The sequence below is a fragment of the Salpingoeca rosetta genome (assembly GCF_000188695.1).
Source record: "Salpingoeca rosetta unplaced genomic scaffold supercont1.3, whole genome shotgun sequence".
Taxonomy (NCBI): Eukaryota; class Choanoflagellata; order Craspedida; family Salpingoecidae; genus Salpingoeca; species Salpingoeca rosetta.
The window spans coordinates 1,882,257-1,905,916 of NW_004754931.1; the positions used below are offsets into that span (position 1 = coordinate 1,882,257).

At 62.4% G+C, this 23,660-nt stretch overlaps 3 protein-coding genes across 3 annotated transcripts in view; 1 reads left to right on the forward strand and 2 right to left on the reverse strand.

Moving 5' to 3' along the window:
* The window catches only part of PTSG_01974 (TK/RTKC protein kinase), a 12,983-nt gene extending 9,791 nt beyond the window's left edge, over positions 1 to 3,192 (reverse strand). The window contains exons 1-9 of the mRNA XM_004997902.1: positions 2,873 to 3,192; positions 2,459 to 2,612; positions 2,204 to 2,255; positions 1,974 to 2,042; positions 1,767 to 1,781; positions 1,539 to 1,567; positions 1,313 to 1,380; positions 889 to 997; positions 525 to 622 (exon numbers count right to left, since the gene is read on the reverse strand). Coding sequence (XP_004997959.1) covers positions 525 to 622; positions 889 to 997; positions 1,313 to 1,380; positions 1,539 to 1,567; positions 1,767 to 1,781; positions 1,974 to 2,042; positions 2,204 to 2,255; positions 2,459 to 2,612; positions 2,873 to 3,005 — 727 coding nt within the window. The 5' untranslated portion in view covers positions 3,006 to 3,192. The remainder of the gene's footprint in view (positions 1 to 524; positions 623 to 888; positions 998 to 1,312; positions 1,381 to 1,538; positions 1,568 to 1,766; positions 1,782 to 1,973; positions 2,043 to 2,203; positions 2,256 to 2,458; positions 2,613 to 2,872) is intronic.
* A 61-nt stretch (positions 3,193 to 3,253) lies between these two features.
* Positions 3,254 to 7,460, forward strand: PTSG_01975 (uncharacterized protein). Its single transcript, XM_004997903.1, has 9 exons — positions 3,254 to 3,558; positions 3,950 to 4,068; positions 4,393 to 4,451; positions 4,700 to 4,763; positions 5,033 to 5,300; positions 5,556 to 5,671; positions 6,259 to 6,378; positions 6,560 to 6,725; positions 6,925 to 7,460. Exons 1-9 carry the CDS (start codon positions 3,381 to 3,383, stop codon positions 7,185 to 7,187), a joined length of 1,353 nt encoding a protein of 450 aa, XP_004997960.1. The 5' UTR covers positions 3,254 to 3,380; the 3' UTR covers positions 7,188 to 7,460.
* A 353-nt stretch (positions 7,461 to 7,813) lies between these two features.
* PTSG_01976 (uncharacterized protein) overlaps positions 7,814 to 23,660 on the reverse strand; it is a 23,992-nt gene continuing 8,145 nt past the window's right edge. The window contains exons 15-18 of the mRNA XM_004997904.1: positions 22,244 to 23,602; positions 21,916 to 22,074; positions 8,384 to 21,651; positions 7,814 to 8,089 (exon numbers count right to left, since the gene is read on the reverse strand). Coding sequence (XP_004997961.1) covers positions 7,856 to 8,089; positions 8,384 to 21,651; positions 21,916 to 22,074; positions 22,244 to 23,602 — 15,020 coding nt within the window. The 3' untranslated portion in view covers positions 7,814 to 7,855. The remainder of the gene's footprint in view (positions 8,090 to 8,383; positions 21,652 to 21,915; positions 22,075 to 22,243; positions 23,603 to 23,660) is intronic.

Sequence of the window (23,660 nt, forward strand, 5' to 3'; positions counted from 1 at the left end):
GGAGGCAGAAAGGGGGGGGGAAAGAGACTTCAGGTGTTCACTCAAAAAAAGGAGCCACACACACCCACACAAGCAACCCCACATAAAATGGCCGGGTTTTTTTTTTTTTTTTTTGCTGGTCCACCCCGGTTGCACCACCACCCATGTTTGTTTCAGGCCCCCCTGCAATGCGCAATGCCCGCGACACAAGGTGGGGGGTCGTCTGCCCTCCATCCTCAGCAAAGGGTAGGGGCCTGAAAATGGGGTATGTGTGTGTATGTATGTGGGTGTGCCGCGTTGTGGGTGTGTGTGTGTGTGTGTGTGTGTGTGTGTGTGTGTGTGTGTGTGTGTGTGTGTGTGTGTGTGTGTGTGTGTGTGTGTGTGTGTGTGTGTGTGTGTGTGTGTGTGTGTGTGTGTGGTTAAGGTGATGGAGCATCGCAAACGCAACAGGCAAGCAACATGAGCCAAAAACGAGTCCCACGCACGCACACGCACGCACACGCACGCACGCACGCACACGCACGCACACACACACACACACACACCGTCGCTGTCTGTGTCGTTGAAGTTAAGCCATACTTCGTCCGTGGGTCCGTGCCATGCAAACCGCGCAGCAAACGGCACTGCATTTGCATCTCGAGCCCTGATGGCCGCGATTCGTCGAAAACGCAGTTGTGAGACGGACATCAACGCGACAGCATGTGTGTGTGTGTGTGTGTGTGTGTGTGTGTGTGTGTGTGTGTGTGTGTGTGTGTGTGTGTGTGTGTGTGTGTGTGTGTGTGTGTGGAAGTGGCAGAATAGGCCAAGTTGGAGAAGCGAAAGCTCGATGTCTCATTTGTTCTCGCGTGCATCATATCACATCACATCTGGTCCAAACTCGCATTCTTCTTCTTCTGCATGCCTACGTACTCAGCGAGCGTGGCAGAATAGTCTGCGCAGTAGAGAATGGCGTCGTTGAAGGACAACAAGATATCCGGGCTGAAGAAGTACTCCTTGTCCCCTTCCTTGATCCATCGACCTGCACGCAAATGCAGTGGAATGAAACCACACATGCACACATGTGCAATGGAGGTGATGGTGGGTTCCACTCGTGGGCGTTTGCAACACTTCCAAAGGGCACAAAGCGTCCACGGCGATGCGAAACGAAACAAGACAACAGTGGCAGCACCGCATAAACCTTGCAGCGTCGCACAGGACCTGCCATCGCCACTGCTAACAACAACAACAGCACCACCACCACCACCACCACCACCACCATTGGAGACTGTGGCAACGGCACCCGCCTTAAGTGTTTGCGAGCATGTATTACAGCTGCGCTGGAAGGCGCACTCACCGGACAGAGAGTCCCGCTGACAGAACACGCGGCGCGTGTACGTGCAACTGGCATCGTTCCAATGCTCCCTGCGGCAAAGAACCGGTGTGTTCGTGTGAGCGATGGGAGGACACACGCACATACTGCTATTTCTTCCAAGAAATAAGGAAAAACAAAGACAAAGACAACACGAGCTAACAAACCAGGGCAACCGAGCTGTCATGCCAGCGCCTGCTTTCCGACTCACTCTCTGAATGTGATGCAATCTTCGCGGTTCTGTTCGACGCAGCAGATCGAGAGATGGTCATTGTCAAACACACGGAAACACGTGTGAGAATGCACGCAACTGCAGACTGCGGCCAACCGAACACACCCATATGCACAGGGAAGCAGTGCCATTCATCCCCTTGACATGCACAACAGAGAACCAAGGCTGTTGTGTGCCACATCACACGGTCGCGTGAAGACATCACACCTTCCAGTTGTCGGGCTGCAAAGCACCATGAACGCCGACCCAAGACGTGCAGCGCAAGGGTCCAACGTATGCAAGTGAGGAAGACGTGTGAGACCCAAACTTCAAAAGGTGCGCATGTTTCGCTTCGCAGCAAGCATGGTAAGAACCTCGCCAGCGTGATTGAGTGACGAGGCTGCGCAGGGCAGCAATCATTGGAGAAGCCCTCACCTGACCGGGACCCCAGTCGTCGTACTCAAGGGGTTGTCCATCAATCAGCGAAAGAAACTGGCCTTCCACCTGTGATGCAATGTACGCATGCGTGTGGAGAGATCGAGAGAGTGTGTGAGGGAAAGGTACGTCAATCACTGGTGGCCGCACAACCACGCGACCATCCGACCATGTAACCATGTGGCTGGTTTGCTGTGCCGTGCGTGCCATGCCATGGCACAGCCACTCACCGCCGTGTCTGCACCCCCCATGATCACGCGATTGTTGCCTCCAAGTCGATTCCTGTGAGCGAATTGTTGGGGGTGGTTGGGGGGTGTTACAACATTTCAGGGATCGCATTCACTTGGAGGATGGCAAAGACAGGCAAGGCCGAGGCCGTAGGAGAACACTTGCAGAGCGCCTTCCCCTCGAGCAATAAATAACGCCCTGTTTCGCGGTCACAACGGAGCTCGCAGCACTGTGGTGCAGTGAGTGCAGTGACGTACAGCTGGACGAGGCCGTAGAAAAAGGTGTTTTCCTCCACGCTGCGCGGCAGGGCAATGTAAGCGTCGAGGACAGCGCACTTTTTCACTGCGTTCTGCAGGTTGTGCTTTCCTGGGATGAGCATGTACTCGTACTCTTGGAATTGCACCCACTCGCCTGCTCAGGGTGTTGAGAAAATGAAGACGAGGGGAGGGGAACCAAATGGGGGAGTAAGCTCGGGCTCCCGAGGAGACATCACAACCAGCACAGAGGGACACGATGAGTGACATGAGCTCGACAAGTCTCATGCCAAGCCCTTCAGAAGGATACGCTCAACGACACTCATGCGTGCACGCATGCACGTAGGCACACAGACATTACAAGCACACAGTGCGATCAAAATGCAAACCCTTTACTTCAAAACATGGCGCACGCACTTGCTGCTGCCGGTGACGGTGCTGCGACTGCCAGCAGAACAAGCAGGAAGACCGCAGCCAGGGCTGCCTCAACTCCACGCCAGCATGCAGCTGAGGCTGTTACCTGCTTCCCCTTCCCAGCACGGCCTGCCATCTGCGCGCCTTGCTGAAGGAGTTTGTTTGCTTGTTTGGATTTCAGCGAGAGGAGGAGACATGAATGCCAGCGGCCGCAGCGTTGCGCTTTGCTTGTTGCATCTGCAGGCAGCCAGCCAGGACTGCAGCTTGCTTTTTCCCAAAACAACTCTGCTGTTTGTTTTGCGCACGTTGCCCAAGTCCGAAACTCTACTGAATTCAGTCGAAACTGATATCAGTGGTGGAGAATCTTGGAGCACAACACAACAACACAACACAACACAACAAGCAAAGCAGCACGCACACGGCTCTTCCACTCTCCAGCCAGCCAGTCAGTGTTGTCAGATCACATCACGCGATCTGGCAATCACATCACGCCATTACAGGAGCAGGAGCGATGGTTGGTGTGTTTGCGAGCTGGCGAACCCAGCGCTGGATTACACTGGCGTTTGGGTGCGTGCTGATGCTGTGTGCAGGTACCGTGTACCTGCTCCCTGCATGGAGTGATGGCTTGCGCGCCCAGGCGCACCTCAGCATCTCATCCTTCAACACAGTCGCCACCGGCCTCAACGCAGGTGATCGCATGGGCGACTTGTGAGGGGGGATGCTTGAATGCACACATGACTGTGTCTGTATGGTTACGTGTGTGTGCGCGCGCGTTGGTCTGTGAATGTGTGTGTGTGTGTAAATTTCTCTCACTGTGTATGTGTCTGTGCCTGTGAATGTGTGCGTGTGTCTGTGTGTATGTGTGTAAAGTTCGTTCACTGTGTCTGTATCTGCCTGTATGTCTGTGCCTCTTCGGTGCTAGCAAGATGCTGTTGTATGGCTGCGATCCACAGCGATGGCTCTTGCTGTTTCGTTGCTTGTGGCAGCCATCAGTGCTGCCTGAACAAGCATGCACATCATCACCCACGCATGTTCACCCGCCGCTTCCCGATCACTCCACACACAACTACACCAATGCAGGGACATGGTTGGGCGTTATTGGTGGTGTCCTGTACGATCACGTTGGCCCAAAGCCCACGGGTATCGCCGCAGGATTGCTTCTCTTCCTCGGCTATTTTGGCATCAAGCTCGCCGTCCAGGTGTGTGTGTGTGTGTGTGTGTGTCTGTCTGTCTGTCTGTCTGTCTGCGTGTGTGTGTGTCTGTCTCTCTGTCTCTCTGTCTCTCTGTCTCTCTGTCTCTCTGTCTCTCTGTCTCTCTGTCTGTGTGGTTAACAGACGCAGCCTGTTGCAGCCCATAGTCGCAGACGTGCTTGCACTCGTGCCACCCCCAACCAAGCCGTCTTGATCGCTGTGCTGGTTGTCGTGTAGCCCTTCCCTGAACAAGCTCACACACACACACACACATACACATACATGCACACGCATACACATACATACACATGCACATACAAACACATCAACCAGCACTATGCCAAGACGTGGCTCATCACCGTCCTTGCCCTTGTCGTGGGCCAGGGATCAGGGTAAGCTTGACATTGACACTGTGATGAAAGCCCATGACTTGGCCACAAAGTACTTCTGCCACCCCAATACATTGGACTTGCTGGTCACATACACACACACATGCATACACTTTTCGCACACACACACACACACACACACACACTTGCGTGCACTTTTCGCTCACACACACACACACGTACCGGCTCACATGCACTGACGGCTTCCCCCTCCCTCCCCGCTGGCATGCGGTTCCTTTCGCTGGTATCAGCTTCTTCTACACCGTGGCCTTGAACACGAGCGTCAAGAACTTTGGACCAAACAGTCGTGGCAAGGTATTGCGCAAGCGACACACCCTGCTACTTGATCCTTGGACTGTTGTACTGGCGTCATATTGGCGGCAAGGCTCTCATGTGACAGCTGCTCACTTCAATGCTGCTCGTGCTCCCCTCTTTTGCACGCCCTCTCTTTCGCTCACTCAGTATCCCCCCGCACACACACACACGCACGCACACACACACATACACACATACACACACGCAAACACCCGCACACACGCACACACGCACCCTTTTCTTGCGGTCTGCCTGTCTATGTTCGGCAGGTCGTTGGCTTGCTGGTGTGCTTCTTCGGCCTGTGCTCCGGCATCTTCACCGTCTTCCTCAAGGGCTTCTTCCCCAGCGCCAACTCGGGCCACCTGCCGCAATTCCTCCTCTTCCTTGCGCTGGTCACGTCCTGCACGGGCCTCATCGCAACGTTCTTCCAACGCCTCCTCTTCGTGGCAGACAAGACGTCCCTCCCGCCATCCATGCACCCGCTCACCCCTGCTGACGCGACGCCGCCACCGGCCGAGCCCCTGCGCATCACCATCGGTACGCACGCACGTGTGTGTGTGTGTGGGGGGGGGACAAGAATTGTTGTATCTACCTCATTTCTTGCTTGAAGCTTGCTTGCGCCCTCTTGTGTTGAGTTTGGGTGTTGTTTCTCTGCTGATTGCCCTCCATTTATCCACATCCTAACACACACACACACACACACACACACACACACACACACACACACACACACACACACACACACACACACACACACACACACACTCGCACCCCCTCTCTTCCTATCACGAGCCGAAAGTGAAAACAAAATTGAGGAAGCGGATTGTATCTCCTGCAGGCTCACGTTGTCTCTTATGTTCAGGGCATCTCGGTTTCGGTCTGGGGGCACACCGTTTATCTATCTGAAAGTCCGTTACCAGCCAAATTAGATTAAGGATTGGATAATACAAACCACGTCGGCGCCGTATGTCCTCCTAGCAGCCACTGAAAGCGTTCTTACGCGCGACGGGGATAAATGATTTACGTGCGGTAACGGCTCTCTAATAAGTACGTGTGCGTAAGAAAGTCCACGTCGTCGCATTGGCGAGAAGAGTCGCAATACCTGAGTGAACTGAAAAGAACCTAGCCGCAGGGCAGAAAAAGTGGTTGCTTGAGGGTAACAGTGAAAAACAATTGCGCTTCGGCACTTCTGTCTGGTGTGTGTGTGTGTGTGTGTGTGTCTGTCTGTGTGTGTGTGTGTGTGTGTGTCTTTCTGTGTGTGTGTGTGTCTGTCTGTGTGTGTGTGTGTGTGTGTGTCTGTACCTGTGTCTGTACCTGTGTCTGTACCTGTGTCTGCGCCTGTGTCTGATCTGGTCTGTGTGTACTCTTGTGTGCGCGACCATACCCATAATTGCATTATTGGATGCCACGTGCCCCAATCGCGCCCCATCTCATCCCAATCTAATTCTCCCCTCCCCTGCCCTCCCACACCCCCGCCGTCACATGTCGACACCAGTTTTCCGTGTGCAACACGTTTGGGCGGCTGTTTAGTGGCCACATCTCCGACACCTTCGCCCGTCGCCTTCCTCGACCGGCATTCCTGGTCATGGCAGCCTTGCTCATGGCCATCGTTCAGGTGAACACCGCATTCCCATCTCAGTCACACTTTTGTCTGTGCTTTGATGTGCATGTTTATGTGTGTGCAAACATGTTTGTTTCGCTTACCATTCACCACCCCCCTCCACTGCTGTGCTTGCATGCGCGTGCGTGCACCTTTGATGTTCCGGCATGCATTCGATCCATTTCGCGGGTTTCAGGTCATCTTTGCGTTCGCCAGCGTCAACCTCCTGTATTTGGGTGCCGTGCTTCTGGGCCTTGCCTATGGGTCGTTCTTCTGCCTCGTGCCCACCCTCACTGCTGAAGCGTTTGGAGTTGTACATTTTGGCGCCAACTACGGCTTGCAAGGCCTTGCCCCAGCAGCAGGTGCGTGCATCCATCTGTTCATCTTTCTGCCTAACTGCGCAGGGGTTTGCCCTTGCCTTGGCTGGGTTCTTCCATGCCCATATTTCTCACCAAAGCTTGCGCTCTCGTCAACAATCCACCAACCACACACACACACACACACACACATCTTTTCTCTTGCTCCTCACCACCACCACCACGCCAACCACTGCGCGTGCAGGATCTGAGCTGCTGAGCACGTTGATGGCTGGGGGCATGGCCGACGACCGGCAGCGCCACCATTTTGTCAACGTCACCTCCGATCACGGGCACGACCACGCCCTGCACTGCCTCGGGCCAGCCTGCTACCGCGTGTCGCTGCTGGTCAATGCAGGCCTGTGTGTGTTTGCTGCGCTGATTGCGGTGGTTATTACAATCAGGCAGCGCACGGGCCGTGCAGACACGCTTCTTAAGCACTCACACAGCGCAATCAAGCAATCATAGACTGCTGCTGCTGTAGGCAACAACCTCGCGTTTTGCTTTGATGTAGGCGATCTTTGCTCTTGTTCTTCTTTTCCACGAACGACAACCATCTCTATGCATTCGTTTGCTTGCTTCTTCGCCCGTTGTGTTGTGTTACGACCGCATCTCCCATTGCTTGTTCATGTTCTCGCCTGCCCTCTTGTGCTCTTGCTTCTTTCTTTCTTGTGCATATATTGTTGCTGACTTGTGAGCACGCGCCTCCATCATCCGCGTGCCTCCCCCCCCCCCCCCTCCTTGCTTCCTTCCCCATGCTGTGTGCTGTTGACACTTGACTGGCTGACGTGCATGCTGCCGGGTTTTACAAAGCATACACAGAAAGATCAAGCAGAACACAAACGTATACGACATCCATGCCAATCAACAGTGTTGAGTGGAAGGGTTGGGGGGGGGGGGCACGCATGGGGTTGCTCAGTCATGTGGCGCTTGCTTCCAGGCAAGTTGAGTCAGAAAAAACAAGACATTAACCATCGAAAAACAAACAACATCTCTCACATACGCGCACACGTTCAACTCTCGCATGCACAATCACTACACACATATTCATACGCATACACAATCACACACACACAATCACACAAACGCTCACATGCACGTCCACACACACACACACACACACACGACAACGACGTTTAAGCATGGCTGAAGTCGTCCAGGAGCTTGACAAGCGGCTTGCTGGACTGTGACTGGCGCTGCAGGCCATGCAGCAGCAACTGCAGGCGGTCTGCATCATCACCGCCATCTCCTCCGTCGGCGGACGCAGGCGCAATGCACCCGCTCAACAGCACGTCAAAGCACACAAGCCGCAGCAGGCTGTGGAACGCCTTGCGGAATACGCCAGTGTGGTCGCCATCCATGTTGTCCACCTGATAAGAGAAATCATGTGTGTGCAAGCACCCGCAATTGTGTGAGCAAATAATGACGCAAACGACCAAAGCGCGCACACACGCACACACTCTCACGCACGCACGCACACACACACACACACACACACACACACACACACGCACACGCACACACTCACATGCACACAGCCATCCACACATACAACGATCACAACAAACACACACACACACACACTCACACGCAAACCAGCACAAGCACAAGCACAAGCACACGCACACACTCTCACATGCAAACAAGCACAGACGCAAACACACCTTGATGTGGGCAAGGGCGTGAATGACGACGAGCAGCAGTTGCGTGGGCTCATCAGCGCGCTGGGCACGCACACTGAGCGTGCGCGTATCACGGTTGTACGCGTAGGAAAAGCGGAACGCGTTCTGCAAGTGGACGGGGGCAGGAAGCCGCTTGGCAAGCTGCAGCCTGACGTCGTTGTCCAGCCAGCGACGCTCGCGAGCAACCCGGCACACAAACTCGGCCAGCTGCAGCGACATGCGCTGGCGCTGCGTCGCCTCATCGTCGCCAACCACATCCACTTCGCCAGCACTGCCGTCGTCGTCCTTGTTGGTGAACAGCGCAGCATCGCCGCTGCGGCTCGCCCACTCCTCTTCCACATCGTCGCCCAGCTGGCCAGCAACGGCCCCGTCATAGCCCGCCAGCAGCGCCTCGATGCTCTCAATCTTGGACAGCATGGGCGCCAGGCCTTCGTCAAGCATCGACACCGCAGCCGTGTCTGCCGCGGCGGCTCTGCTCTTGCGCCTCTGGCCTTGCTTCTTCGCGCCGCCGGGCTGCTTCGCCTTCTTGCCCTTGCCGGCCACAAACGGCGTCGTGGGCCGCAGGTCGCGCTTGCGCACCGTCGCCTGCACCTGCGAGTGCAGCTGCTGCTGCAGCTCCAGCTCCTTGGCCATAAACTCCTCTTCCGCCCGCGCTTGCTCCTCCTCCTCCTTCTCCTCCAGCTCCCGCAGCCGCGCCTCCTGCTTCCGTGCCTTGAGCGCATTCAGCCGCTCGCGGAACTTCTGCCGCTGCCGGTCCTGCTCAGACTCAAGCGCGTCCTCCAGGTTCTTCAGCCCGCGGCGGTGGCGCTCCATCACCTCCTGCCGCTGCGCCTCGTCCAGCTTCTCCAGCTCGTGCGCCTGCTGCTGCCGCATCTGCTCCATCATCTTCTTCTTGTTGCGCTGCTGCTTCTGCTGCATCAGCTGCTCCTGCTTCTGTCGCTCGGCCTCAAGCTCCTGCAGCACGCGCTTCCGCTCAGCCTCCATCTTCTCGTGGCGCTCCTTGCGCAGGCGCTCCTGCTCCTCCTTGAGCTTCTTCATCTGCTCCTGCCGCTCCGCCCCGAGCCGCTTCTTGTACTCCTCCGCCGCCTCCTTGGCCTGGTTCGCGGCTTCCTCGTACTGCGCGTGCACCTCGCTGTCCGGCGAGAAGTTCTTGAACGCCTCCACCATCTCGTTGTATTGCCGCTGCTTCAGCTCAAGCTTGCGCCGCTCCGTGTCCGTGTTGGCGCTCAGCCGCACGCGCGCCTCCAGCTGCTCCACCAGCCGCGCCGTCTTCTTGTCAAAGTTGGCCAGCGCCGTCTTGAGCTTGCGCCGGATCTTAAACCGCTCGTCCCGCGATCCCGTCTTTGCGCTGGCGTCGCGTTCCTCCACCTCCGCCAGCTCGGCCTCGTATCGCTCCTCAATCTTCTCCCGCTCCTCCGCACGCTCCTCGCGGAAGTTGCCCACGTCCTGCCGCAGCCGCGCCTCCATGTCCACAGCGCACCGCTCAACCAGCCGCCCAAACTCGCGCAGGTGGCGCGCGCGCATCACCCGGTGGATCACCGTGTCCCTGTGCGTGCTCTGGCCGCCGCCGCCGCCGCCGCCAGCAGCCGAGTCCACAGAGAGCGAGTTGGACATGTCCTTCACCGCCGCGCGCAGCACCTTCTCTTCGTTGGCGCGCTCCATGTCGGACTGCAGCTGCTCGCGCTCCTCGGATTGCTTGGACATCTCCGTGGTAAACTGCTCCTCCAGCTTAGACTCGTTTGCCTTGCGCCGGCGCTCGCGCTGCTTCTTCAGCCGCTCCTGCAGCGCCTGCCGCTGCGCCTGCTGTGTCTTGTCCAGGCGCGACTGCACCTCAGACAGCTGCTGGCGGTGCTTGTTCATAAACTTCTCAAACTCCTCTGGCGACAGCTGCGCCTTTGCGCGCTCCTGCTCCTCCCGCATGCGCTGCTCCGCGGCCTGCATGCTCTCCTCCCGTCGCTTCTGCAGGTCCGCCTCTGCCTTCTGTTGCGCCTCTGTGATTTCCGCGTCAACCTTCTGGGAGAGCTCCTTCATCTGCGCCTGCTTCTGCGCCTCAAGCTCCTCCAGCCGCTTCAGGTGCGCCTGCTCAAGCTCGGCCATGCGCTTCTTCGCCTCCTCGTCCGACACGGACGCCGCTGCCACCTTGTTTGCCAGGTCGCGCGCGTGCTTGCTGCCGTCATCGACAGCAGCAGCAGCAGAGCCCTTGGCCTTGCTGCCCTCGTCGTCGCCGTCGCCGCTGCCAGAAGCTGCAGCCAGCTTCTCCTGCTGCTGTTTCTGCATGCGCTCGCGCCGCCGCTGGGCCGCAAGCCGCTTCTGCGCGGCAATGCGCGCCATGACCTTGTCTCGCTGGTCAGAGTGCACCTTGTCGCGCACCTGCTGCATGCGCTCCTGGTGCTCCCGCAGCATCTGTGCCGCCTCCTCTTGCTTGTCCTCCGCAACAAACTCCTTCACCAGCTGCTGCTGTGTGCGAGCGAGCTCATCGTCCACGGCCTTGGTCACGTGCGACGACAGCGTCGCCAGCTGGCTGTCGTAGCTTGCCTCCACCTGCGCCCGCTCCTCGTCCGTCTTGGCTTTGCCCACGGCCTCTGCGCGCCGCTTCTCAAGCTTGGCCCGCAGCCGGCCCTTGACTGACGTCACGACCTTCGCCCTTGACGCAACCTCCTTCTTCGCCGTCGTGCTGGCCGCGGCCAGTGCTTCTGCGTCCTTGTCGCCGCCGCGCAGCGTCGACTTGTTTGTCAGGCTGTTTGCAAACGCCTCCATGCGCTTGTCAAAGTCGACGACGGCACCGCCGCCCTGGCCGTCCTGGTCCGCCTCCTCGGCGCTGGCGCGCTTGCCGGCCTCCAGCGACGCAATCAGCCGTTGCTGCTCCAGCAGCATCTCCTTGATCTGCGCCTGCACATCGTCCTCCGTCACGTTCGGCGGCGGCGCAATGTCAGGGTGGTTTGGCAGCGTGTCCCGCTCCCGCTGGTAGTGCCGCTGCGTCTCGTCATAGCGGATGCGCGTGAGGCGCTGCATGAGCTCCGCCACCTGCATGTCTGCCTTGGCCTGGTGTTGCTTGCGGACCGTGGCCACTTGCTCCTCGTACGCGTCCAGCAGCTTCTGTTGTGCCGCCTCGTCATCGCCGGCAGCAACAAGCTTGCGCATCAGATCAGCCGTGAGCTCTCCCAGCTTGTCCTCCTCCTCCTTGCGCAACTTCTCGAGCAGCTTGTCCATTTCCTCGCGCTCCGCCTCGTACAGCCGCGCGTCGAGGGCGGTCCGCCCTTGCGTCTGTATCTCAACCAGCTTCTCAAGCTCCTTGCTGGCCAACGTGCCCGTGGCGTCCTTCTTGTCCTTCTTCTTCTTCTTTTTCTTCGAGTCTGTCTTCTTCATGCCGCCCGCCTTGCCGACTTCAAGCGCAGCGCTGCCGCTGTCAGCACCCTGCTGCTGCTGCTGCTGCTCCGCCTGCTGCGTCTGCAGGCCTGCGGACGTGCCGTCGGTCTCGGCGTCATCGCCCTCTTCCACAACGGCAATGGCAGGAACGGCCATGCGCGGCTGCTTTGGTGGGGTCGTGGATGCGGGTGCGGTCTCCTCCGCCTCCTCGCGCAGCTGCGCAAGCGTGAAGCGGCCAGACGCGGACAGGCCCGTTGTCGAAGTCGTGGACTGCGTGCGTAGAATGCTCGCCTGGTGCTGCAGCACGGAGATGAGGTTCTCCAGGCTGGTCATGGTGTTTTGCCCGTCGTCCTCGCCGCTCTGGGCGCGGTCCTGCTGCCTGAGCATCTTGCCCAAAATCTCCTTCACGACGCTGGCACGCAGCTCGTCATCAACGGAGATCCACTGCAGCGTGGCCCTGCTCTCGTGCACGTGTGCCAGCTGCATCGACAGCGACTCCAACAGCTCCAGCCGCGCGCCATCCAGGGCGTTCTCAAAGGCGGTCTGCGCCTTGTCCTTGAGGTCGGTGTTGTCTGCGCCGTCGCGCTCGGGCAAGTACGCGTTGTCCCGCTCCTCCTGCGCTTCCGTGCACGCTGCCAGGAACCGCTTGCAGGCGCCCAGCACGTTCTCAAACTGCTGCAGGTGCCTGACGCTCAGCGACGCCTCCTGCTTGTCGTTGGAGAAGAGCATGGCCGTGAGCACGCCGGGGAACTCATCGAACCGGCCCTCCTCCTCCTTACGGCGCTTCTGCTCCCGCCGCATCTGCTGGGAGCGCGAGGTGAGCGTCTCCGCCAGCGTCTCCAGGTGCGACGAGACCTTGCTCGTCTCGGAGTCATCCATCTCCAGCACCGTGGCCATGAGCCGCTGCAGCTCCCGCAGCAGGCCGTTGTCCTGGTTGGTGGTTCTGCGCTGCCACGCGCGCCGCGCCGCCAGCTCCTCCTCCAGCCGGGCCAGGTCGTCGTCCGTCAGCTTGAACGTGCGCTGGCGCACGCACGGCTGGCGAGACGGCACCACGCGGCCCGTGTTCGGGTCAACGCGGGCGCCCTGCACGCGCGACTTCTCGCCGCTGTCTGGGTCCACGTAGGCGGCGCCAATGGAGATGGGCGCCAGCTCGCCCGTGTCTGGGCTGTGCATGACGCCACCGAGGGGCACGTGGCGCTCGTTCTCCTTCTCGTACGCAACACCAAGCACAGGCACCTCCAGCTTCGACTCGCGATCGTACAAGCGCTGGCCCACAAACAGCGGCACGTTGCCCTCGTCCAGGTGGCCCAGCACCCCACCGTCCTCGCGGATGCTGAGGGCTTCCGCGAAGCGCAGCAGGATGTCGCTGAACAGCGAGTGCTTCAGGCGCGCCGTGCGCTTGAAGATGCTGTGTACGTCGCGCAGCTGGCTGTCCATGCTAGACACGGCAGAGGCCAGCGAGGAGGACAGTGCGAGCGGGTCGAGTGCTTCGTCCGCCAGCAGCACCGGCAGCCGCTCAACCTCCGTCAGGCACGAGCGGTAGGACTGCAGGCACAGCGCGTCCAAGCCAGACACCCACGACACGCCGTGGGGCTTCGGCATCACGGGCGCAGAGCCGGATGGGCTGGCGGCGCTCGTGCGGAGAGACACGTGGTTGGACAGGCAGACGCGCCCGCTCAGGGGCTCCTCAGACGCAATGTGCGTGTGCGTGTCGAGGTTGCCCATGGGCACGCACACGGGCACGGCGTCGCCCTCGTCGCTGATGTCCACGTCCACGATGATGGTGTTGGCGTGCCCGCTGGCCGGGCCAGGGAGGTACCGCTGGATGGGCGTGGGCAGGTGCGTCACGGGGTCGTCGTACACGCCGCCGACGGGCACAATCTCCTTGGTTGCCGGGTGCGTTGTGCAGGCCAACATGGGCACGGTGAGCCCCGTGGCGGCGTGCACCATCGTGCCGTCGGTGCGCAGCGAGGACTGCAGCGGCGTGCCGTCCGAGAAGGCGCACGCCTTGTCCTGCGCCTGCGCCTGCGCCGGCCACGGCACGTAGAGCAGCGGCGCCGAGTGCGTGGAGATGCTGGTAAAGTCCACCACGACAAAGAGCTGGCGCGTGACCATGTTGTAGGCGACGTTGCCGCGCACGGGAAGCACGCGGGCGGTGCGCGGGTCAACGACGTGCTCCGTGGGGCTGCACGGCTGCACACTGCCGTCTGCCAGCAGCAGGCGCGTGCCGGCCACAGGCACAAACAGGCCAGGCAGAATCTCCGAGCGCTGGATAAACTCGCCACTGACGAGACCGCCGTCCACGGGGTCGCGCAGCTGCTCTGTGGGCACGGGCTCATCCCCGCCATCCTCTGGCGGCAGCAGGCGCGCCCCAAACGACTCCACGTCGCTCTCGCCAACCAGCGACGAGCACAGGAGCTGCGCCGTGCCCTTGATGAGCGCCTCGCGCAGGCCAATCACGGCCTGCTCACAGCGCACGCGGCCCTCGGCCACCACGCTGTTGTCCATACGCTGCTGCTGCGCAAACCGCTGCAGCGCAATGACCAGATTCACCTGCGTGCGCACCTCCTCCACGCGGCTCAGCACGTCCTGGTACAGGTCGTTGCTCTGGCGGAACGTGCGCGCCAGCATGTCGCGGCGGGCAACCAGCGCTTGATACCACCGGTCCCCGAGCGACTTGCGGCTCTCCAGCTCCTTGCCATAGCCGTCGCGTGCCTTGCTCAGCGTCTGCGTGTTGCTGGGCTGGCCGGGAGGGAGTGGCGACAGCTCCACGGGGCGCGCAAGCCGCAGCTTGCTCACCCACAGGCTCTTGAGCAAGGACGCCTCGTGGCGGATGTTCTCGTACACCTTCTTGACCTCGTCGCTCTTGGCCTGGATTTGACGGTGCACCTCCTGCGTGCGCCCGTCAATCAGGTCAAACAGCGTCTCCGCTGTGAAATTCTCCAAATCAACTTGGCGCTCGTAGTCCCAGAAGTCATCGTCAAACAGCACCTTCAACCGCTGGCTCACGCCTTCCTTGGTACCCTCCGCACCAGCGGCGTCAGCGTCAGCGTCGGCGCCGTGGTTGTTGTTGTTGTTGTTGTTGTTGCTGGCGGTGGACTTGCCCTGTGGTGGTGGCTCGTTGGCTGGGTCACTCAGGTCAAACTCGAGCGCCTTGCGGTTGATGCGCTGCACGCGCTCGCGCTGCGATCCCTTGGACGACATGTCTTCGATCGGGTAGCGCGTCGCCGCCTGGCGATAGGACACGGTGCGCTGGCCCTCCACCACCCAGCCCGCCGTGCGGAAGTAGGAAGTGGCCGCGAGCACAACCATGACCAGGGCGGCGGCGCCAGCGAGGATGAAGCCCATGAGCCGCCAGTCCGGCGTGACGACCAGCGAGTCCTCACGGCTCACGGTGAGCAAGTGCTGCGAGCTGCTGGTGGCCGGGAAGAACGGCCCGTTGTCCGGGCACTCGACGTTCTCGCCCATGACGGAGAACACGGAGGTGCGGCCGCTGCCGGCGTCACGCAGCACCCACACGCCGGGGCTGGTGAACGCGTACGCAAAGGAGCGGGCAGACGGGTCAGACTGCAGCTCCTCCGCCAGCGCAACCAGCGGCGCGTGGATAAACGGCCGCTCGGGGTCGTCTTGGCGGTTCAGCAGGTTGTTCTTGTCGTACACGGGGTAGTTGGTGCCGTTGACGGAGAACACGACGACGGCGCCAAGCTCGAGGCACGCCACGGGGTTGGCCAGCTGCGCCACCCACTCCTCACGGCGCAAGCGCACGTGCGGGCGGCGGGCACGGGGGAGCTCGCCGTCGGCGGCAGCAGTGAGGGTCAGGTTGGAGGACAGCACCGTGCTTCCGGCGTGGCCTGCTGCACCCTGCGCGCCGTCCATGCTTTGGGCTGCAGCATCGCTGCTGCGTCGGCGCCTGCTTGCGCCACTGACATCCAGGCCCTCCCACACGGTGGTGGGGACGTTGTACCCGCCCGTGAGCCCATCGCTGTTGGCGACCATGAGGAAGGACGGCAACCGGCGGCCGTCCAGCGTCGGGCACGCGTCCAGGCCAATGTCGCCCAGGGCGCCAACACCCAGCTCGGACGTGTAGATGGAGATGACCTCGTCCACGCTGCCGTCCGCGTTGACCTGGTTGATGACGAGGCGTGGTGGGGACTCGCACACAATCTGCTGGCGCTGGCGCTCCTCCGCACGGCAGCTGATGTCGCAGACGTCGTCCAGGGCCGGCGTCTTGCACAGACAGCGACCAAGGCCAGCGTCGTACACGCTCGGGGTCGGGCCAAGCGCGCACTCGGCCTGGCAGTACGCGAGCCAACCAGAGTCGTCCAGGCACTGGCCGTGCTCGTTGAGCACGCTGCCCTCGGGGCAGTTGTCAAACACAATCGGCTGGCAGTCTGCAACGCCGTCCTCGACGTCCGTGAGCAGCGTGGCGCCGTCGCGCGAGGCGTAGAGCGGGCGGCACACGCACGTGGCATCGGCGGGGCTGAACACGCGGTTCTCGCCGCGGCAGGTGCACAGGGACGCGCCGCTGTCCGAGAAGGACGACGAGCCGCAGCTGCGGCAGAAGGACTGCCCAGCGCGGTTGTTGTACGTGCCTGCAGGGCAGGACACGCACGCATCCACAGAGACGCTGCGGTTGTTCGGGTTGTAGGTGCCCTCCGGACAGGGCAGCGGGTACGGCGACTGGCGTGGGCAGTAGTAGCCCGGCGGGCATTGGTATGACTTGGTGTCCGGATAGCCGTTAACAGTGTAGTTGAACCCGACGCCCGTGTACGGCAGGACGTCCAGCGCAACCACGTCGCTGTACGGGTTGCCGTTCACGTAGACGATGCGGTCGCGCGTTGCGTTCACGGCCGTCCAGACGTCCGGGTTACCGTAGATGGCGCCCTCAAGGCACACGAACCCTGGTTCGCAGTCGAAGCACACGGCACGCGTGGGGTGGCTGCCGTACTTGCCCGCCTCGCAAGCAACGCAGGCGCTGTCTAGCGTGGTCCGATCGTGGTTTCCACCGCCTTCCACGCGGTCACGGTAACCGAGCGGGCACAAAATCGCCTCCGTGGCGCCCGATGGATAGTCGCCAATGACGGTGCTTGCGTCGGCGGCGGGGGCTGGGCAGTAGTGGCCAGCAGGGCACGGAATCGGGTCGGACGAGTTGAAGGGCGAGTAGTAGCCGTCCGGGGACGGGCGCGGCTCGCCAGACTGCGTGGGGCAGTAGTAGCCCGCCGTGCACACGCGTGGCTCGGCAGAGCCGGCGGGGCAGAAGTGCCCAGAGGGGCACACGTCCACGACGCGGGTGGTGGCGTTCTCCGGGCAGAAGAAGCCGGCGGGGCACTCCTGGCAGTCGTCCGCAGACATGGCGGCCGTCTCGTTGCTCCACGTGCCGGGCGGACAGGCGCGAGGAGTGGTCGTGCCGACGGGGCAGTAGTAGCCCTGCGGACACGGGACATCGGAGAAGTCCGAGGTGCCCTCGTAGCGGCACCAGTAGCCCGCGGGACAGATGCTGCAGTCTGTGGGGTCGTCTGAGGCCGGCAGCGCGTTGTAGAAGCCGGCCGCGCACGGCACGGGCTCGGAGGATTCGGCGGGGCAGTAGTGGCCCGTCGGGCACGGCGTCACCACCGCACCGGCGCACACCAGGCTGGCAGGGCACGTGTCGCACGCGTCAAAGGACGCGGCGCCCTCACCAAGCGTGGGCACGGTGATGTTGCGCGTGACGGAGATGAGGTCACCGTCGTTGTTCACGGCCGTCACCACCACCTGCTGCTGCTCCAGGCCCTCAATCACCACCGTGCCGTTCGGGCAGAGCTGGGGCGAGAGCGTGCCCTCCGGGCACACGTACCCTGCTGGGCAGGGCGAGCCCACGTCCGCGTCATCGCCCGAGGGCTGGGGTGTCGTGCTGCTGCTCAGGCAGATGTAGCCGGCGTGGCAGTTGCCCTCCACCACGCCCAGGTTGCAGTACTTGCCAGGCGGGCACGGCACGCAGTCCGAGGCCTGGGCATACCCGGTGGCCGCGCCGTACGTGCCGTTGGCGCACAGCTGCTTGTTGTACAGGCCCGTGCCGGCCTCGCAGAAGTACGTGAGCGGGCAGGGCTCCGGCGTGACGGAGCTGTTGCGGCCGTACTCGCACACGCTGCCTGCGGGGCAGGTCTTGCACTCCGACTGCGCCTCCACGTCCTGGTACTCGCCGTCCGGGCACGGCTCCGGTGCATCCGAAGCAGCCAGGCAGCGGTGACCAAGCGGGCACTCGTAACCTGCCGGCTGGCTCGTGGCGATGGCGGCAGACTCGGGGCAGTAGTAGCCCGCCGCGCACGTGGACGTGTACGTGGTCATGCCCGTGTCTGCGCAGTAGTAGCGCGCTGGACACGGCGTGCAGTCTGCCAGGCTGGCCCCGCGGCGATCCGGGTTGTAGTAGCCGGCCGGGCACGCCACGGGGCTTGCAGTGCCGTTGGTGCAGTAGTGGCCGCGGGGGCACGTGCCGCTCGTCACGTTGAGCTCCTCCCCATCAATGAAGATGGTGACAAAGGCAACGCTGAAGAAGTTGGTGTCGTCGCCAAGGATGGAGGTGGTTGGCCCCGTCGGCGCTGGCGTGGTGTCGCCGCCGGCGCACAAATACCCTGCGTCGCACTCGCCCTTTGGCGCCGTGAGCGCCGTCTCGTCGCAGAAGTGGCCGCCCTCGCACAGCGTGCACTCCGTCACGTCGCGCAGGCCCGTGCGGCCTCCAAAGGTGCCGATGGGGCACGGCTCTGGCGTGACCACGCCTTGCTCGCAGTAGAAACCGAGCGGGCAGTCGGCCGGGTTGATGGTTCCCAGCTCCTCGCACAGCTGGCCCGCGGGGCACGGCGTGCACGCCTCCAGGCCAGGCATCGGCGCATACGTGCCGCGAGCACAGGGCGTGTCGGAGATGGCGCCGGCAGGGCAGTACGTGCCGTTTGGACACATGTACCCGCCCGTCAGCACGCCGAGCTCAGCATTGAAGGCAAGCGTGGTGGGCTGAGCGGTGGCTGACCCGCGCACGCACACATAGCCTGCGTCGCAGTCGCCTGCACTGGATCCAGCAGGGCAGTACTCGCCCGGATCGCACGGCTGGCAGTCGCCCACCTCGTCCTGCGCAAGCAGCGTGGTGATGCTGCCTGCCGGGCACGGTACCGGGTTGATGCTTCCCTGTGGGCAGTAGTTGCCGCTGGGGCACACGTCCCCGGTGACGCCGTCGAGCGGCTGGGGCGTCGTCGCGCCAGACTGGCAGTAGTAGCCACCCGCGCACTCCCCAGCGGGCTCGGTCAGACCAGCCTCGTCGCAGTAGTGACCCGGGGGACAGGCGTGGCACTGCGTCACGTTGGCCAGACCAGTTTCGTTGCCGATGGTGCCGACGGGGCAAGGGTTGGCCGTGCCCACCTCCGTGCCTGCGGGGCAGTAGTGGCCTACGGGACACGGCGTCGCCGTGCCGGTGACCACGGGCGAGGACGTCGCATCGCACACAAAGCCTGCGGGGCACTCCTTGCACGTGGCCATGCCAGCCTCATTCTGGTATGTGCCTGAGGGACACGCGAGCTGCTGCGTGGTGCCGTTCGGGCAATAGTAGCCCGGATCACACAACAGGTCTGCGGGCGACGTGGTGTTAAGGCCGAGCACACTGCAGTGATAGCCGGCATCGCACGCTTCCGGCGACGTTGTGGCTGGGGCCGTGCACGCGTGGCCCAACAAGCACGCCAGGCAAGTGGAGCTGTCAGAGGCCTCGGAGGCCTGGGAGTATGTGCCGGCGGGGCATGGCGTTGGCTCGCTGCTCCCAGCTGGGCAGTAGTAGCCTGCGGGGCACCTGTAGCCCGTGACGCCGTCAGTTGGGCGCGTGGTTTGTGCGCCGCCCAGGCACACAAACCCTGCGCTGCAGGCCTTGTTGCTGGCGCTGAGACCCGTGGTGGTGCAGGCGCGGCCAGCCTCGCAGGGCAGGGGCGCAGGGGCGCCCTGTGGGCAGTACGTGCCCGCCTGGCACATGCCGCCCGCGCTGATGCCGGGGCACGTTGCTACGTCTGTACCGTTGACCTGCGGCCGGGCGACGTGCGAGCCGCCGCTGCAGTAGTAGCCCTCGTCGCAGAGCAGCGTCGCCTGCACCAGTCCCGTGGTTGGACAGTAGTAGCCGGGGGTGCATGGGACGCACGCGTCCTCCGTCGCCGCACCCGTTGTGTTGAGATAGGTGCCAACGGGACACGGCACCTGCGTGCTGTGGGCGGTGCCGTTCGGGCAGTAGTGGCCCGCGTCGCACGGCGTTGCGGTGTAGTCTGACGCGCCTTCTTCGCAGTAGAAGCCGGCGGGGCAAGTGGTGCAGTTGCTCTGCCCCGTGAGAGCGTTGTAGCTGCCCGGTGGGCAGTTAGCAGGCGTGTGGGAGCCTGCCTCGCAATAGGTCCCGGCGGGGCACACGTCGCCAGTCACGCCGTCCGTCGGACGCGGGCTGGTGGCGCCGCTGACGCAGTAGTAGCCCGCAGCGCACTGGGCAGCAGCCTGCGTCTGGCCAGCCGCCTCGCAGTAGAAGCCTGGCGGGCAGGCGGTGCACGTGGCGTTGGACGAGGCCTGCACAGCGGCGGAGATGGTTCCGGGCGGGCACGGGGTGGGCGCGCTGGAGCCCTCGGGGCAGTAGTGGGCCTCTGGGCACTGGCCGCCATCAAACGAGGGCGTTGTGGCGGCGAGTGGGGAGGAGGTGCGTGGGCGCGTGGAGAAGGCGCCGCGGCCGCACCAGAAGCCCTCTGCACAGGGCGCGTCCGGGTCACTGAGGCCGGTCACCGTGCAGGCCAGCCCCGGTGGGCATGGCGTGCAGTCTGTCTCCGCCTGCAACCCGGTGCGGTTGTTGTACGTGCCCACGGGACACTCGGGGATGTTGGAGTCAGTGCCCTGTGGGCAGTAGTGGCCCTCTGGGCAGGGCAGCGGGTTTGCGTCAAAGGGCTCGCGGTTGAAGCAGGCAAACCCTGCAGGGCAGGTCCAGCACTCTGCGGCGCCGGTGAAGTTGGCGTATGTTCCCTCCGCGCACAGGATGGGGCCGCCCTCCCAGACAAACGAGGGGAAGCCTGCAATGTACTCGGCCTCCACCCCTGTCGGGCAGTAGTGGCCCTGCGGACACACGTCGCCGCCAAAGTCAAGCAGGCCGCAGGCGGCCAGGCGGGTTGTGTTGAGGGTGAGGTTTTGGGTGGTGTAGTAGTAGTCGAGCGAGTCAAGCCCGCGCAGCTGCACGCTGTTGTTGGAGAGGGGGCGCGCGACAGCAGACCCGAGGATGCAGTAGTAGCCCTCCGCGCAGTACGCGCCGTAGGTGGTCATGGCCTCCTCGGGGCAGTAGCGGGCAGCGGGGCACGGTGTGCACTGCGACTCTGACTGCAGGCCCTCCACGTTGGAGTACGAGCCAGGTGGACAGGGCACGGGCGCCTGTGTTCCCTCCGGGCAGTAGTACCCTGGCGGGCAGACAGCGCCCCAGGACAGGCCGTCCAGGCCCGGTGTTGCAAACTCGGCGTTGCCGTAGCAGATGTAGCCGGCAGCGCAGGGGCCCGTGGGCTCCATGAGGCCGCTGCCGTCCTCGGGGCTGGCGCAGTACTGTCCGGGCGGGCAGTCGACGCACCCGGTGGTGTTGGCGATGCCTGAGAACGCGCCGTACGTGCCAATGGGGCAGCGCTGGTTGCCGTTGGGGCCGGAGAAGCTTGTGGAGCCCTCCGGACAGAAGAACCCGCGAGGGCACTCGACGGTGGAGTTCATGCCGAAATCAGGACAGTAGGTGCCTGCAGGACACGGATCGCAGGAGCCTTTGCCAGTCGCAGTCTGGTACGTTCCGGGGTTGCACGGTATGGGCGCAGAGGACCCAGCCGTCGTGTAATGCCCCACAGGCGTCACAAACTGCCGACGATCCTTGCTCTCCGCTGTACGTGTTAGGAGACAGGAAAGCGCGAGAGAGGATGAGAGCAGGGTATGGGAGGAGGGCATGGGTGAGTGCATTGGGGGGGGAGGTCATGGTTGCAAGAGAGAACAAGATGACTACGAAGAGAAGAAGTAGGCGACACACTTCAAGTTGATGATGACACACCACACACACACACACACACACACACACACACACACACACACACACACACACACACACACACACACATCCACTCTTGTGCAGTTCGTGTGGATTCACGTACATGTGCAGTAATAGCCAGCATCGCACGGGCCGGTGGGGCCGGGGCTGCGGGTACTTGCGCAGTAGTAACCAGGCGTGCAGGGAACACAGTCGTTCTCGTCCACAGAACCCGTGACGTTGTTGAACGTTCCTTGTGGGCATGGCTGGGACACAGCAGAACCTGAATGGCAAAGGCAACGTGCAGCCATGCTGATGAGGGTGCTGCCAAAGACCAGCGAAACAAGCAACAAATAATGTGATGCGAGGTTTGTGTGTGTGTGATGTGTGTGTGTGCGGGTGATGTGGGTTCAACGTGTGCGTGCGCCCGTGTGTGTGATGAGAGGACACACCTGGCGGGCAATAGCCACCAGCAGGGCAGATGGAGCCGGTGACGTTGTCCGTGGGCGCAGAGGTGACCGCGCCCAGCGTGCACACGTAACCGGGGTCGCAGGGCGCCGTTGTCTGCCAGGAGCCAAGGCGATCACAGTAGAAGCCGCCAGGACAGGCCTCACAGTCGCTCTCCGCAATCAATCCCGTAGAGTTTCCAATAGTTCCCTTTGGACACGGCTGGGGCTGGGCGCTGCCAAGCGGGCAGTAGAACCCGCGCGGGCAGGTGATTGGCACCGCGCTGGCGATGGGACAGTAGCTTGCCTCCGGGCACGTGGCGCAGGACGAGAGGTCCTGGCCGCCGGTTGCGTTGCGGTACGTCCCCGCGGGGCAGGGCTCCTGCTTCGGGCCATAGGAGCCGATGAGGAGGCCCGACACGCCGTTGAGCACCTCGGATGCGGTGATGTTGGTGGGGCAGTAGTAGCCCTTGTTGCAGGCGCCCGTTGGGTTGACGCTGGCCTCCACGCAGTACATGCCGGCGTCGCACGGGTGGCAGTCGGCCAAGGACGCGCCGTACAGGTCTGGGTTGTAGGTGCCCACGGGACACGTGACGGGCAGCGCGGTACCCTGAGGGCAGTAGTGGCCGCGCGGGCAGGGCACGGCGTCGTCGTGGGCGGAGAGGCCGGAGGTGCAGTAGAGCGAGCTGTTGCACGCTTTGCTGGTCACCAGCACTGTGTCGCTCACCGCGGCTTCGTCGCAATAGTAGCCAGCAGGGCAGCGCTCGCACGCCTCGCTGCCGGCCTCGGAGTAGAACCCGCGGCCACACGGCACGGGGTCCACGGTGGCGCTGCTGCAGCTGTAGCCTGCAGGGCACGTGATGCACTCGCTGGCCGCGCCCGCAGACACGCCCACCTGCACGTAGGCGGCAGCGGAATCGTACGAGTCGCACCCGTGGTTGCACGCGGTCGTGTACTCGGCACTGACGGTGCCACAGTGCGTGGCGCAGTTGGAGCCCTGCTCGCATGCAAGCTCGCACTGCTCCAGCTCAGCCACCGTCGTCAGGCTGACAAAGTCGTCGGGGTCGCGACAGGCAATCTTGCAGGAGAGGATGCGAGACGCCTCGGAACCCATCGTGTCGTTGCGCTCGCTGCCGTACGGCATGTACGTGCCAGCAGGGCAGGCCACAGGGGTGGTGGTCGCCTCCTCGCAGTAGTGGCCCACGGTGCAGTTGAAGCACTCACTCTCGAGATAGGAGCCAATCTCGGGCTGGTATGTTCCGGCAGGGCACGGGTGCTGGAAGAACGCCTGTGTACCGGCAAGGCAGTAGTACCCTGAAGGGCACCAGTCTGTCGGGCTTCCCTCGCCGCCATCACAATAGTACCCTGTGCGCGTGTGTGTGTGTGTGTGTGTGTGTGTGTGTGTGTGTGTGTGTGTGTGTGT